Source organism: Camelus dromedarius, chromosome 3, assembly GCF_036321535.1.
Source record: "Camelus dromedarius isolate mCamDro1 chromosome 3, mCamDro1.pat, whole genome shotgun sequence".
Lineage (NCBI taxonomy): Eukaryota > Metazoa > Chordata > Mammalia > Artiodactyla > Camelidae > Camelus > Camelus dromedarius.
In genome coordinates this window covers 24,130,070-24,146,932 of record NC_087438.1, presented here as the reverse complement: position 1 = coordinate 24,146,932, position 16,863 = coordinate 24,130,070, and the positions used below count along the sequence as shown (strand labels likewise).

At 38.0% G+C, this 16,863-nt stretch overlaps 1 protein-coding gene and 1 non-coding gene across 3 annotated transcripts in view; both read right to left on the bottom strand.

Moving 5' to 3' along the window:
* The window catches only part of TTC23L (tetratricopeptide repeat domain 23 like), a 57,141-nt gene that overhangs the window by 20,778 nt on the left and 19,500 nt on the right, over window positions 1-16,863 (bottom strand). For both annotated transcript variants that reach the window (XM_064479952.1, XM_031443807.2), the window contains exons 7-10: window positions 15,411-15,588; window positions 13,773-13,881; window positions 3,675-3,802; window positions 1,028-1,177 (exon numbers count right to left, since the gene is read on the bottom strand). In XM_064479952.1, coding sequence (XP_064336022.1) covers window positions 1,028-1,177; window positions 3,675-3,802; window positions 13,773-13,881; window positions 15,411-15,588 — 565 coding nt within the window. The remainder of the gene's footprint in view (window positions 1-1,027; window positions 1,178-3,674; window positions 3,803-13,772; window positions 13,882-15,410; window positions 15,589-16,863) is intronic.
* TRNAP-AGG (transfer RNA proline (anticodon AGG)) lies at window positions 3,137-3,209 on the bottom strand. Its single transcript has one exon. It is a non-coding gene; the product is annotated as a tRNA-Pro (tRNA).

Sequence of the window (16,863 nt, the reverse complement as noted above, 5' to 3'; positions counted from 1 at the left end):
CTTCACTATTTTCAGTGTGGGTTTGAACTCTTTTAGATTTGTTGTTTCCCTGAAATTTCTTCTTATCTCTTCCTAATTCACCCTTACTAATCTCACCTCATCTTTTGGCCTCAAATTGTCATCCTTTTATTTTAAAATTTTCTCTCCTGATTTTACAGTTTTCTCTCCCATTACACAGTTGCCATCATGTGTCCTGCTTTCCTTGAAGAAGTGATTCTCATCCTTACAACTTATTTTCATAAGGTTTTCTTTTTCTCTGAATCTTCAGAATGAAGTCCCCTTTCTCCTATTATTTACTATTTTCATACTTGTATTCTGATTACGTTTAGTTAACCTGAAACGAGATAAAATCTCTCCAGACCTGATGTTTGCCAATGTACACGTGTAGACTGCTTTTGACTCCACCCTCTTGAATATCAGTTAATCTTTCCCAACTTTTCTTCTGACGTTGAGCAAACTTGGGTTTTATGTAGAGACATCACTACCAATCTCACCAAGTCTTTAGCTTGGTCTATTAGTACACTGACTGACTGCCACTCACACCTCTTGCCACGTCCTACTACTAGGGAGTGCACTTCCAGAGTCATCTGAGATCCTTGAAAGGGGACCTAGTACTTGGGTAAGGATAGTTATACAAGGTGTTCCTTGTTCCAACCCAACCTTGGGTGCTTTCACAAGACTCTGCCATTGCCACACCACGATTCCAGGATTAGGATGTTTCTCTCTTAAGACTGGTCCAGGCATGGACACAACAAAAATTTCTGTAGCTGTGTGCTCCCTCAGCACATCTAAGAATGTGAAGAGCTTTCAAAACAGAACACTTTTTAAAAAAGAAAAAAAAGAGAGAAGGAAAGAGAAAGGGAAAGGAAGGGAAAACATACACATACATCACCCATCCATCCATCCATCCATCCATCCATCCATCCATCCATCTATCCATCCATCAATACACACAAACACATACAGCTCTTCTCACATTGTGCTTACAGGCCCAGGAGAAAATGTAACAATACCAGCCGGTATTCACCTTCCTTAGCAGCTGAATTGCCTTTCTGAGCTCTCCTTTGGCAAAGCAGATCCTGCCCATGTTAAAAAAAGTTTCAGCCACTTTTTCACTATAGTCACCATAACTGATGACCTGAGACTTCAGGGAAGCCTTTAGCAGTCTGTAAGCCTCCTAAGGGGATAAAAAATACAGTTTTAAAATTAGCCTGGCAACTGTGAAGGAGCGTGCGGGCTGCTTTCTGTAGGAGGCATTCTACCCCACACTGGCGTAACTCACTAAGATCAGTGGTGATGCATAACCTAAGTAATGTGCCCACGAAGAGTTAAAGTTCCAAGCCTATAATTAATAGAAATGAATTAGCTATTATTATTAATTAACCTTTATGACTACCCTATGAGAGAGGGATATTATTATAGTCTTCCTATAGAAGAAGGAATGGAGACTAATAAAGGGTAGGGATCTTCCTTAAGGTCACACAGCCTATAGTTAGCAGGTCAGGATTCAAACCAGTCTCAATTCCATAGCACTTGCTCTCTTTTTTTTTTTAATTATTATGTTTTAAAGTTTCAAACCTGCAGAAAAACTGAAAGAATAGAAGAATGAATACATATAATATTTTTACCTAAATTCACCAATGGCTACTAGCATTTTGCCACATTTACTTTATTACATTCTCTCTTTAAAAAGTTACATACATATATAAAATACATATATTATATAGATAACATTTTTATATACATACATAAATGCATATACATATGTTCTTATTGAAAATAATCTGTACTTAAGATACTTTACCGCTCAATATTTAAGCATGCTATCTTCTTAGAACAAGAACATCTTTCCATGTAACTACAAGAACATTATCACTCTCAAAAATTTTTATATTGATGTCATATTAATATATCCTCTGTATTAGAATCTCTCAATTATCCAATAATGTTCTTTATAACTTAAAAAACAGTAATATCCAATCAAGAGTCACGTGTTGAATTTAGTTTTCACAATTCTTTAGTCTTTTTTAATCTGTAACAGTTCTTCCCTTTCTGTCTTTCATAATATTGGTATTTTTTTTAAGTCCAGGCCAGTTGTCTTTCAGCACCGCTCTGACTCCTAACTACTTACTATATGGCATGTGAGTCAGAGAAAAATTGAGTATACGTTGGAAGTTATTCCTGGAACAACACTGCTTGTAATTCATTGGATTTCCCAATGTGCTACCTTTAGAGGGAGTGAAGAGATGTAGTGACTGCTGGCACCCTCACCCCCTGCCTGCATCAGCTGTGCTGACATTTATAAACAGAACATTTCTCTGGAGCTGGGTGAACATGCAAGCAGCATCCTTCATATGTGGCACGTCAGCACAAACATAAAAAGGATGTCAATTGTTGCTTTCCAGGAAACATTGCCAATAATTGCCAATAACCCAGATTCAAACCCAGTCCAGCTGGCCCTAGAGGCTGAGTGCTTTACACTGTGCTGTACATTCTGAGTGACTTTACTCTGAAGTAACTGAACAGGGTTTGCCCTGCCAAAAGTGGCAGCATTGGAGAGCCACAGGACTTCCCTCTCTGGCTTCAGATTGTGTCTCCTGACATGGAACATGCCATTTATTGGTGCTGAGTAAATATGGACAAATTCAAACAACAAAAACCTTGCATTTTTCAAAATAGGAAAACATTCATATAATTAAATTATTTTCCTATTTTTTTCAGTGTACAAGTCTTTTGCCTCCTTGGGTAAGTTTATTCAGAAGTATTTTTTTTTTTTGATACTACTGTAAATGGGAGGGTTTTCTTAATTTTGTTTTCAGATTGTTCATTGTTAGTGTATAGAAATGCAACAGATTTTTTTGTATGTTGATTTTGTATCCTAAATTTTGTTTTGTATCTTGAAATTTGTTTATTAGTTTTAACAGGTTTGTATGTTTGTTTGTTTTGGTATGGAGTCTTTAGGGTTTTCTACATATAACATCATGTAATCTGCAAAGAGAATTAATTTTATTTCTTCTTTTCCTATTTGGATGCCTTTTTGCATTCATGCTGAACTCAATACACAAAGTTCAGGTCCAAAGTTTGTTTGTTTGTTTTTGAGGGAAGGTAATTAGGTTTATTATCATTTTTTTTTTAATGGAGGTACTGGGGATTGAACCCATGACCTCATGCACCCTAAGCGTACACTCTACCACTGAGCTATACCCTCCCCGCTCAGGTCAGAAGTGTTTGAGTAAAAGCTTAGACTTATGTGACTTCTAAGTAAAAAGGTCAGCAATCAAAAGCATTTTCTATAACTTTTTTTTTTTTTTGCAAACAAAAGTTTGGCTAATAAAGAACTGAAGACCAAAACCTGAGAAGGAAAAAATAGTATCAAGAGAAAAAAGAAACCACCAGCTATATCCAAAGGTGAAAGCCCATTCTGACTTAAAATATTAAATTTACAGAACCAGAGATTATATGTGCCTGGATTTGAAGAACCTCAAGTTTCAAGATACAAGAAAAATTATACTTTTTCCTTTTTTCACTAATATTGCAAGCTGCAGCAGCCCTATTTTTATCCCTGGCTTTACCTGAACCGTCTCTGAGCTCCAGTTTCTGAATTATGAGATGAAAAAGAGGTCCTGATCTAATAAACAATCTAGCAATTAGATTTATGAATTGATGATATTTACCTGTTTTCCCCCATTTTCGATAAGCCATTTACAAAAGTCTTCAATGGTCGTCAGTGTTTCATAACCCTCTGGGCCCAATGTTGTTTGATATGCAGTGATACTTTTTATAAAATATATCTCAACAGCATCTGCAAAAAAGTGACACAATTATTTCAGGCAAGCTGTAATTACTTAGACATTTTTTCATGCTTAAAGCCCATGTCTACCTTCTTTTGACTCATAAAAGCCTCAACAAGTCTGAGATATCATTTGACAGCATCAGATGATGTTTTGATTTTATTCTGTGGATGAAACACATGGATTTTCTGTAGGAAAAAAAAGCCTTATGTTGAACAGTCTTATCCTAAGACCCAAAATAACCACCATGTTAAACTCCCAAGTGCAATGCAAGACATTTTTAGCTAAATTAAAGTCTGATAGAGATTGCTGTTTACTGGGATTTCTGTTCAGTATATGTGTGTGGAGAGAAAGGGGATGAGTTTTGGTTTTTAAAGAACTTTAAATATACAGTTGTTAGTGTTTAAAAATTTACTTGTAATGTTGTCTTTTACTCTAAACATAATAGATGTTTATGTAATCAATCTGGAAAATGCAGAAAAGCAAAAAGAAAATGAAAATTATCTCCACACACATCACTCAGGAACAGACACTTGTTAACATTTTTTTAAACCACTATATTAAGGTATAATTTGTGTGTCACAACTCACTCATTGTAATTATACAGTCTGATAAAATTTTAGTAAATTTTAAAAGTTATGTAATCATGACCAAAACCCACTTTTAGAACATGCCCATCACCCCAAAATCTTTCTTTATGGCTGGTTGCAGTCAATGCCTGCTCTCATCCCCCGTCTCAAGCAATCGTCAATCCGTTTTCTATCTCTATATATTTTCCTTTTCTAGAGATCACATCAATGAATCCATACAACATGTAGCCTTTTGAGTCTGGAGTCTTTCACGCAGCATGCTGTTTTTGAGGTCCAGCCATGTTGTCACAGAAGTTAGTACTTCACCCCTTTTTAACGAGTGAGTAGTTTTCTGTTGTATGGCTATACCATACTTTGTTTACACGGTCGCAAGCTGATGAATATTTGTGTCTTTGTATGCAGTCTATTGTATTTATCCACATACTTACCGGCTCCAATTCTCTTCATTCCTTTCTGTGGATTTGAGTTATTATCTGCCATCATTTTCTTTCAGTCTAAGGGCTTCTCTTAGCATCCTTTTTTGGCCAATAAATCCTTTATCAGGAAACGTATTTATCTTACTTTCATTTCTGAAGGATAGTTTTGCTGGATGTACAATTCTTGACTGAATTTCATTGCAGTATTTTGAACAAGTATGTTCCTATTCCACTATTCCAAGTACTTTTCCGCTCCCTTCTAGCCTCCATTTATCTGATGAAAAATCAACCATTAAGCATATAGTTGCTTCTCTGTGCAGAGTTGTTTTTCCACTGCTGCTTCTAAGATTTTCTCTTTGTCATTCAGCAATTTGACTATGTGTCTAACTGTGGTTTTCTTTATGCTTACCTTACTTGGCACTGAGATGTTTGTATCTGTATATAACTTTTTTTTTTTTATCAAATGTGGGAACTTTGAGGCCATTACTTCTTTGGATGATTTTCTGCCTCATTCTATCTCCTCTCCTTCTGGAGCTCCCAGTACATGAGTGTTGGTACACCTGCTGTTGTCCCACAGACCTCTTATGCTCCGTTCATTGTTCTTCAGTATCTTCTTTCTCTCTTCTTTGGATTGGCTCATCTCTAGTGATGAGCTAGCACGACCTTTGAGCTATCTCTATCTTTTCTGCCATTTCAAATCTGATGCTGAGACATTAACAAATTTTTCATTCATTTGCTATATTTTAAAACTAGAATTTCCATTTAAGCTAGTTTTTAAAAATAGTTTATATTTCTTTATTGAGAGTTCCTATTTACTAAGGAATTTTCATAATATTTTATTTTAATCCTTTGAACAGTTTCCTTTAATTCTTTGAACATATTTATTATAGCTGCTTTTGAAGTCTTTGCTAAATCCAACATCTAGCCCACTTGGAGTCAATTTCTACTGACCGCTCTTTTTCTGTATGTGAGTCACAGGTTCCTGCTTCTTTGTATTCTTGTCTCTTTTTCGTTGACAACTGTACATTTTAGATAACATATAGGAGCAATCACAGATTCTGATCTATCTTTGTGGGTTTTGTTTTGTTTTTTAAGGAAACTTTCAGCATCTCTCTCCTCCATGGTGTTTAAAGGCTAATGTCTTTGCTCTGGTGTTATTTTTGTGTATTTTTTTTTTTGTTTTTTATTTTCTTTTTTTTTAATTAATAGACTAGACTATTTAGAACAGTTTTATATTCACAGAAAAATTGAGTGGGAGGTACAGAGATTTCCAATATCACCCTACCACCAAATATGTACTTAAAGGTTAATTTTGTGTCAACTTAACTCGGCTAAGGAATGCCCAGATAGGCTGGTAAAGCATAATTTCTAGTGTGTCTGTGGAGGTTTTTCTGGAAGATACTAGCATTTAAATTAGTATACTGAGTAAAGACGATCTACCCTTACCAACATAGGCAGGAATCATCCAATCCATTGAGGGTCTGAATAGAACCAAAGAAGGGCAATGGAAGGGTAAATTCTCTCTCTTCTTGAGCTGAAAAACCCATTTACTTCTGCTGTGTGGGTCTTTGGACTCCAAGACTTACACCAGTGGCCGCCTCATCCCCCAGTTCTCAGGCCTTTGGCCTTACACTGGGACTTACACCACTGGTTCTCCTGGTCTCAGGCCCTCAGACTCAGACTAAATTACACCACCATCTTCCCTGGTTGCCTGGTTCTTCCCTGGTTCAGCTTGCAGATGGCAGACTGGGGTACTTCTCATCCTCCATAACCACATACGAGCCAATTCCTATAATAAACCTCCTCTTACATATCTCTGTCTATATATACTGTTGGTTATTTTCCTCTGGGGAACCCTGACTAATACAGATTTTGGTACCAACAACCTGGACTTCCAATCACCAAGACCAACCTGGTTATGCCCACTGCCGAGAACCCAATCTGCCAGCATAGGGACCAACACTGAGCTCCCAATATGGCACCATTCCCCAGGTGATCAGCCATCTACCTGGTAGCAGGTTGGCACATTGGGCTACTTCCATCATGGAAGGGGCAGCATTTTGTCCTTACTAGAATAGATACCTAGTCTGAATACAAATTTGCATTTCCTGCATGCAGTGCTTCTGTCAAAACTACCATCTGTGGACTTCCAGAATGCCTTATCCACCATCATGGTATTCCACACGATATTGCTTCAGATCAAGGAACTCACTTCACAGCAAAGGAAGTGTGGCAATGGGCCCATGCTCCTGGAATTCAAGCTGGCTTGATAGAACAGTGGAATGCCTTTTGAAGACTCAGTTACAGTGCCAGCTAGGTGGCAATACTTTGCAAGTCTGGGTCAAGATTCTCCAGAAGGCTATATATACTCTGAATTGGCATCCAATATATGGTGCTGTTTCTCCAATAGTCAAGATACACAGGTCTAGGAATCAAGGGGTGGAAATATGAGTAGCATCAGAATAGCATCAAATACCCCTAGTGATCCACTAGCAAAATTTTTGCTTCCTGTTCCTGTAACTTTATGCTCTGCTGGGCTGGAGGTCTTAGTTCCAGAGGGAGGAGGGCTTCCACCAGGAGACACAACAATGATTCCATTGAACTGGAAGTTAATTAAGGCTGCCACCTGGCCATTTTGGGTTCCTCATGCCTTTGAATCAACAAGACAAGGAACGGAGTCATTGTGCTGACTGGGGTGATTGATCCTGACCACTAAGGGGAAACTGGAGTACTAATCCACAATGGAGGTAAGGAAGAGTATGCCTGGAAAACAGGAGATCCCACAGGGCTTCTCTCAGTACGGCTACGCCCCGTGATTAACATCCCAATCCAGGCCACATTAGTAATGGCCCAGAACATTCAGGAATAAAAATCTGGGTCATCCCACTAGGTAAAGAACCACTACAAACTGAGATGCTAGTTGAAGGGAAAAGGAATACAGAATGGGTAGTAGAAAAAGGTTGTTATAAATACCAGTTATGACCACATAACCAGTTACAGAAATGTAATTGAGTATTTCATTATTTTGTTATGAATATGTTAGTGTGTGTGTGTGTGTGTGTGTGTGTGTGTGTGTGTGTGTGTGTGTGTGTGTGTATACGCACAGCAAATATCTTTGTTTTCTTTCCTCTTTTATTCCCTTATCATGTTATATAAGATGTACTGACTTTATGTCAGTATTTAAGTATCATTAATTTTACATCATAGCTTTCAAGTTATCGGATACCTGGAGACGAGTAACATCCTTGAAGACTTTTACCTCGTCTTCTGGGGAAGGATTGGTGCATTTTCAGTTGTACCCTGGATAGTTCTATCACGTCAGGTGGAATTACGACCTTGTTATTTTCTTTATTTGGAGAGTATGTTTAAGGAGATGTGTATAGGTATCAAGTTGACAAGAGTGGGTTTGTGATGGTTACTTCTGTGTCAGCTCGACTGGGCTAAAGGTTGCCCAAATAGCTGGTAAAACATTATTTCTGAGTGTGTCTGTGAGGGTGTCTCTGGGAGAGATTAGCATCTGAATCAGCAGACTGAGTAAAGAAGATCCACCTTCACCAGTGTGGGTGGGCATCATCCAATCCACTGAGGGCCTAAATAGAAAAACAAGTAGCAAAAAAAAAAAAAAAAAAAAAAAAAAAAAAGGTACAGGAAGGGAGAATTCTCTCCTTCTCTCTTCTTGAGCTGTGCAGTTTCTCTCTCCTGCCCTTGGACATCACACAGTTGTTTTAAATTCCCAGTCTGATAATTCTAACATCCTTGCCATATCTGAGTATGGTTCTGATGCTTGAGATTTCTCTTCAAACTGTGCTTTTGCCTTTTAGTATTCCTTGTAATTTTTTCCTGATAGCTGGGCATGATGAATTGGATAAAAGGAACTGCCCTAAACAGGCCTTTAGTAATGTGGTGAGGCACTGGGGGAAGGGAAGTATTTTATAGTCCTATCATTAGGTCTCAGTCCTTTAGCGAGCCTATGCCTCTGGGCTGTGAACTTCACAAGTGCTCCTCAGTCCCCATCTCCCTTTGGTGGGACACGATGGAGGCGGCTGGAGTTGGGTGTTTCCATTTCTCCAGGGTGGTTCAGCTCAGGAAAAAAACTCCAATAGTTAGGGCCTGGTAAAAAGTTTCTCTTGAGGACAGGCCTTGTTAAGCAGCATGCTCTGGTGTATTTTTAAATGGTTACTTTTCCCCCTCTCCCTGCTGGAAGTAAGGGGGATTTTTCTCCAATATTCACTTTAAGAACCTAGCCAAGCTCCTGGAGGTAAAACTCACAAAAATGTGGGGGCTCCCCTATGACTGAGTATCCTTGGAATTTTTAACTCTCAGACTTGCCCACACTGAGCTTCCAGAAATTCATCAACTACAGATCAGGTTTTCCTATCCCAGTACTGGTCCCTGTGAAGATGGGCATGTGTTCTGGTCAATTGTGATTCTCTGTATTCACTTGCCTCTTCAATTTCAGGGCCATCAGTATGCCCTGTGACTTCACTCCTCTGACAGGTCTAAGAAGAGTTGTCAATTTTTCAGTTTGTTCAGCTTTTTTCTTGTTGTTAGGATGGAGTGATGACTTCCAAGTCCCTGCATACTGGGCCAGAACTGAAAGTCTCTGCTCAGGTTTTAATGCTTGTTTTTATTTTCAGTCTGGATTCTTGGGGGTGACCCTGTGCCTGCATAGCTTCGTGTTGACCCACTGGCTTGGGAAGAAGTTGTGCTCAAATACCTCCAGACTTTACGTCTTTCCTTCATCCTCCGTTGAGTAACCTGTAAGTAGACTGGGGAGCGCATTCAAAGCTCTGCTGCATTTCGAGTCTCCTTCGGTTGTTACTTTCCACTGGACTCTCCAGTGTCCCCTGCATGTGTACGCAGTTTCCCAGTTGGGCAGGGATGTTGGGAGAGCTTCTCTAGCCTTTCTATGGCTCTCTCAATTCCAGGTTCTTCTGGTTAAAATTTATGACTGGCCTGCAACTGACAACAACCAGGACAGCAACTTCAGGCTAACAAGTTTCAGGCTTTCCCCAGTTCATTTCCTACTAAGTTGGCCACTCTTACCTGATAAATCTGTAGGTTTCTGCCCCTTGCTGTGAACTGAGTCAGCCTCCTCTGCCAGCAAAGCTGCTTCTCTTGGCTAGCCCCAGGCTGATAAAATTGTTTTTCTCATGGACTGAGCTGGGGCAGTGGATGGATGGGAGCAGGCCCAGGCAAGATGGCCAAGATGACACTCTTTACCTAAAGCTCTAATAGTATTTTGAAAATGAGTGCTCTTTGTTGTCAGCCTATCTATTTCCAGTGCCCTGAAATTTTTTTTTTAATTCAGTTTGAGTGTGTGTGTGTGTGTGTGCTGTGTGTTGAGAGGGTTCACAGACCTATTCACAAAGCCATGTTCAGATGTCTCTGCCTCTGTTTACACATTGATGTACATTTTGATGCACTTTCACTTACTTGCAGTTCATTTTTCATGTTTACATATACATAACTATAAATAATAGTATTTTCTGTGTCCTAAAAATGCAAGTTATTTTTTTCTTAATGCTCTTTTTAAAAATTAACCTTTTCATTTATAAAATCTAGCCCTTTTAAACACTACAGAATTCTATCTAGTTAATACACCAAATTTTCCTCTCATTTATAGATGTTTGTTTCTAATTTTTCACAATTACAAACATTGCCACAGTGAACATCCTTATACATGTTTCCTTTCCAATTTTACTAGATATCAAATTGGTCCCAAATTTCCTATCAATTTACACTATCACTCCCACCAGCTATGAATGAGCAGAGCTGTTTATTCACAATCTGGCAAATGCTAGGTATTTTCAAATTTTTTAAATTTTCATATAGGATGGGTGAAGACTTGATCTCATTATAGTTGTAAAATATGTAGTTTTAAGATGTGTGACATCCTGCCAAATTGCTTTTCAGGGCATTTGTAATCAAATTGCTCTCATCAATCCTAAGTGTTATCTTTTCAAAAATGTTGACAGTTTGACAGGAGAAAATTGGTCTCTTTGCTGTTTTGTATTATTTCTTAATTATTGTAAAGTAAGTGTAAATTTTAGCTCTTACATTTAGAACAGTGATTCATTTTGAGTTAATGTTTATGTATGGTATGAGAGTGTTTGGGTTTTTTTTTTTTTTTGGCACATGGATACCAACTGTTCCAATACTATTTGTTGAAAAGACTATCATTTAAATGTTGAATTGCTTGCGTACTTTTGTCAAAAATTGGCCAATAATTAATTAAGTCTATTTCTGGACTCTCTGTTGTGTTCCAATGATTCTGATCCTGTCTAGCCCTCCAACAATACCTCTCTCTTGGTAACTATTGCTTTACAGTAAATCTTAAAATCAAGTAGTATGATTCCACCAACTGTACTATTTTTAAAAAAAGTTTTAGCTTCTTAGTTTGTTTGCTTTTCCACGTAAAGTTTAGAGCCAGCTTGTCTATATTTACAAAAATTCCTGCTGGAAATTTGACTGTAATTGAGTGAAATCCATAAATCAATTTGGGAAGTGACACTGAGTCTTCCAATCCATGAACACAGTATGTCTTCATTTATTTAGGTCATCTCTGACATCCTTCAGGATTTTGTAGTTTTCAGTACACAGATCCTCTGTATATTTTGTTAGATTTATAACTAAGTGTTTCATTTGGGAGGAGAGGGCTATTACAAGTGATTTTTTTAAAAATTTTGGTTTCCTCTTGTACATTGCTAATACAGAAATGTGACTGGTTTTTGTGTGTTGATCTTGTACCCTTTGACTTTGCTAAGCTTAAACTCACTGACTAGTTCTCACAGAGTTATAGATTCCTTGGACAGTCATGTTGTCTGCAAATAGAAACCATTTTATTTCTTCTAAGCTGTGTGTCTTTTTCTTGCCTATTGCACTGGCTAAGACTTCCAGCACTGTGCTGAATAAGAGTAGTGAGTGAACATCCTTCCCTTGTTCTTGATCTTAAGAGGAAACCATTCAGTCTTAAACCATTAAACATGATGTTAGCTGTAGGTTTTTTGTACATGCTTTTTTATCAGATTGAGGAAGTTCCCCTTCCATCATAAAAGGATGTTGAATTTTGTCACATGCTTTTTCTGCATCAATTGATAAGATTATTTGCTTTTTGTCTGTGGATTGTTTATACAGTAGAGTACATTGATTCAGGTTTTAATATTGAACCAGCCTGACATTCTCAAGGGAAAAATCTCACTTGATCAGGGTATATTATTCTTTCTTATACACTGCTATATATTTTGCTGAGAATTTTTTTACATCTATGCTCATGAAAGGTATTGGTCTATAGAGGCTTTTTTGTTTTGGTTTGGTTTTTTTCTTCTCATGCTTTTGCCCAATTTTAGTATCAGGGTAATGCTGGCCTCCTAAGATGAGTTGGGAAGTATTCTCATCTCTTCAATTTTCTGGAAAATATTATGTAGGATGGGTGTTATTCCTTCTTTAAATGTTAAGTAGAATTACCCAGTGAAATCATCTGGGCTTGGAGATTTCTTTCTCGGAATGCTAACTATATTTTTAAAAAAAATAATTAGGGCCTATTCAAATTATCTGTTCATCTTGGTTGAGTTTTTTATTTTATTTATGGTATTTCATAACAGGCACAAGTTTTAGATCTTTTTATAATTAAACCTATCAATCTCTTCTTTTCTGGTATATCCTTGTGAGCTCAAGAGTTCTTCTTTCCTCTAATTTTTAATTTTAGCATATTTTATTCCAGTACTATATTTTCTTCTGGCTAATTTATATTTTTTAGCTTTGATATAAAAATATTAATCCACCTGGAATTTAGTGGGTGATATGAGGTGAAGATTCAGATTTTCTTTAATGTTAAAAATGAGTATTCAAGAAAAGAAGGTGGCCTTGGAATCTCCCAACTCTATAATCATAAACTTTTTCTCACTAAAAACAAATTTTACATAGCCACAGACTAAATTTCTTAACAACTACGAAGACTATTTTTAAAAACTCAAATATATAGATTGAATACAAGTACTGTGAGCATACACAAGGAAATTTTTTAAAGGAGCAAGATAATTAGCTAGAGAACACAGAAAATGAGTCTGCAATGAACATTCATGCTAAAGAAAACAATATTCAAAATATCCAAATAACTTCTGAAAACTGAAAAAATGTTTAATCACTTGGGGAAATACAAGAGTGGAAAAGAGTAGGATAAAAACTTGCCCTGTAATATCTCCCCTCTCCTTCTCTCTCTCATGTATGACTGGAAAATAATGTCCACCAAAACGGATTGCTTTTATAAGCAGAGAAAATCAACATTTTAAAAAGCTTTAAATTACATTCTTCATAAATTCCTCCTGATAAGCCACTAAATCCATTAGTGTCCATTAAACGGATCAAGCCAGCTGAGCATCGGTCACCAGCTCCTCTGTGTCTCCCCCAAAGCAGCCGCTCTGGAAAGGATGACCCTGCCTGAGAAAGGACCGCTGCTGAAGGATGAGTTCATTACCTGGCTTTCCTCTAGAACCCCCAGTACCTCACTTATGAATACAGGTCAAGACAATTCTAGCTGCTACAAACATTCTCTCTCATAAGCCAGAGGAATAGTCAAGGAGGTTGAGGGTAGAGGAGGATGAGGGGAGGAGCCCATGTTTCCTCCTTTATCTCTGGATTTCCTCATCAACTGATACAACACAGGTCACATTCACAGTGGGTACCATCTCTTCTCTTTATGCAGGTGAGTTTTTCTGAGACTCTAAGTGAATAAAGGAAACAGAAATCAGATGATCTTATTGGTTTTGATTTCCAACTACTCTGGGGAGATATTATTGTGCCTAAATTCACATGTAAATGATTTTGTACAAAATGGTGTCCAGTCTTCTCTCTCCCTCACAGGCATGAATAGCTAGTTATAATCTCTCCATACTGACAGGTAGACCATTCACCAACGTGCTTCCCTCCTCTGACCGGGAAGCGATGATTTCTGCAAGGCCATCTCTTTTACCTACCCCTGTGCTGGGCCTCTCCAGACATGGCATACGCCTTGGCCAGTAACGCGCTTGCCTCTGCAGCTTGGGGGCTGACTTCAGTGAACAAAGAAACACAGATAGAATGAGCCTGGAATGGAGAAAATCATGACGAAGTAAGTACCCAAATGACAGTGTTTCACTGTGGACTGTATACCAGCTCTCGTAGAATTGCTAGCTGATTGAGAGCTGATATACATGTAATCATGGAGTTCCATGAGAGATGAGTCTGCGTCCCCGCTCAGCTACTTCCTAGCTGTGAGTCTTCAAGTATTTTTACCTTCATATGTAGACGGAATAGTTTCCACCAATCAGGGTGTTGGAAAGATTAAATTAGATGGTGCATGCAAAGCACTGAGCATAGTACCCATTACAAGGTAAGTGCTCAATAAATGTTATCTATTACTATTTTTTATTAGGTTTCATAGCAAAAATAAAATCGTAACCTTAACTCAGCCTCTCAAAATTTCAGTATCAAAAAAAGTCTAGTAAAGTATGTATTCCAGAGTCACATTGCCTGGGTTCCCATCCTCGCTCAGCCATTTACTGTGACATGAGGCAAATCACTAATTTCTTTGAATATAAAACAGGGGTGATGAAAATAGTATTTGTCACAAACAGCTGTTGAAAAGACTAAATGAATACACGTAAAGTGTTTAGAATATCACCTGGAGTGTAGTAAGCCCTAGAAAAGTGTAGATTTTATTATTATTACTACTACTACTATTATTATTATTATCTGAAATAAAGGAGGAACACTTTGGAAAGAGAAAGAAGAGAGTAAGTCCTGGACACAAAAACCAGGCTGGCTCTCTCTGTAAGCAGCAGACTCCCTGTCTTCAGAGCAGCATTCTTTAACATTCCTGCATAGTGTGAAGTTAATAGCCTTGGACTTCTGATTTACTGCAGTGCTTTTTCTTCAGTATCAGGCTGTTTTTACATACACTGCTGGATGGCACGGCACCTATGCTGTGACATAGGAAATCCAATATTGTCGTGGTTTTGACTTTGGAAGATTCCTGAAGGCCAGGCATGGTTCTCATTTGAGGAGGGAAAAGGTGAATTTAACTAGCAGTTTGAGAGAAGTTTCAAGTACTTGATACATAAAAGTGCCTACACTGTTTTCATTATGAGAGACTTAACATTCCTTTGTATGTTTTGTTCTCCTCAGGCATGTGTCAAATTAGTTACCTCCAAGCGAAACACCCTCTTGTTAGTTTAACCTTAGACTTGGAAATACAACCAGCTAGACTAGTTTAAAGGACAAGTGACAGCATTACACCAAAATATCATAAATTTTCATTTAAAAAGCCCTTTGCGTTTGCTAAAACTTAAGTTCAGTTGCCCCTATGGCTTTTCTCGCTCAGAGTGGACTCACTCAGCTAGCCACCTCTTCCAAGCACAGTCGGGGTGAGGGAGGCCGGGGGTGTGGGTGGGGGGTGCTGCCTTAGGTCATGCAGCATAGCAGACATGCGCCCCTAAGAAGCATTCTCTGGGTCTTTTGAGGTTGAGGAAGGTCTCTTGTGTGGATCTGGAGGAAAACTGATCCTACCTTCTGTTCTGAGGGAACTGGTCCTGGGGCCAAACAAGGCCACCTGGCCGGGGCTCCAGCCCACTTACCTGCTGCAGGTACTGGATGGCCTGCTCATGGTTCCTCCTCAGCTGCTCAATCTGAGCAATTTCCTCGTATAGAATGACCAAATCTGACGTCCTATCACCCTTGGCAGCAATAACATTGCCAACGGCCTTTTCAAAGTACGCCAGGGCTAGGTTTAGCCTGCGGTTGACCAAGGAGGCTCTGGAAAAAAAGGGATGAGGACCGAAAGTCACAGAGAAGTCACTTGCTTTGCAGACACAAAAGGAACTGATTCTAAGAACTAAACAATTTGGACTTCACAGGTCAATCATCTGAGTGGCTGGCTCAAAATCCAGCCTTGCTGAAAACGAAATCCTATTAACTTGCATTTTACCCACCAGATTCCACTGACAACCATTCATCAAGCCCATTAGTATATCATGCTATAGTCTAAATTTTATAAGAAAGCAAATGGAAAAAAAAGGCTTCTAGTAATTCATAAGATGGGATAATTTACCCATAAAACATTTTTCTAAAATCAAAATAAAATTTTATTACCTCTGTCTCCTTCTCTTTTAGGCCAAAGCAAAGGTTTTCCTTTATTTTGTTTGATTAAGTTTAGTTTTTCCCTTCTCAGTTAAAAATGAGAGAGGATAGACAAGACAATGTGAGTATCTCCCCCAAAGGGGTGGTTAAATAAATTACGGCACATCACACGATGAAATACTTCAGACGTTAAACATCATGTTTTCTTTTTAGACTAACTCATATGGGGAGAAACTTAAAATGTGCTAAGTTTTATCTAGATTTGTGTTTTCTGTGTGTGGTGGCGGGGAGGTAATTAGGTTTATTTATTGAATTATGTTTTTAATGGACGTACTGGTCTTGAACCCAGGACCTCACGCATGCTGAGCACGCACTCTACCAGTGAGCTATCCTTTCCCACACAAAATGTGCTCAGTTTTAAAAAAAGTTATAAAACTGTATTTAAAATATGATCCTGGCATGTATATATTATGTGTGTATATATACGTGTGTGTGTATGTAGAAAGAGACAGAAGGATAACTAAACTGTTCACAGCAGTTACGTTTGGGTGGTAATATTACAACTGACTTTTATTTTCTTCTTCATATATGTTTGTATTTTCAAATTTTCAAAACAAAATGGGGAATATAAATTTTTAATGATAATAAAATAGGATTCATTAAGGTTTATCTTTCTAGAGATAGCAAGACACAACGAGAAGAACACGGCTAGTGCAAAGCTGGCTCTCAGTTATTAGCTTTACAGGCAAACTCCAGGAATCTGTATTTCCTTCCAAATAAAACAAGATTAAGAATACCTAAACTACAAGGTTGTTGTGAAGATTAGATTAAAAATTATACGTAAAATCGCCTAACGTTTAGTAGATACACAATCAATATTTCTCCCCCCTCACACCTAGTCCCCACCTTTGTATTTCAAAGTTGAATTAAAAATATAAGTATGTGTATAAA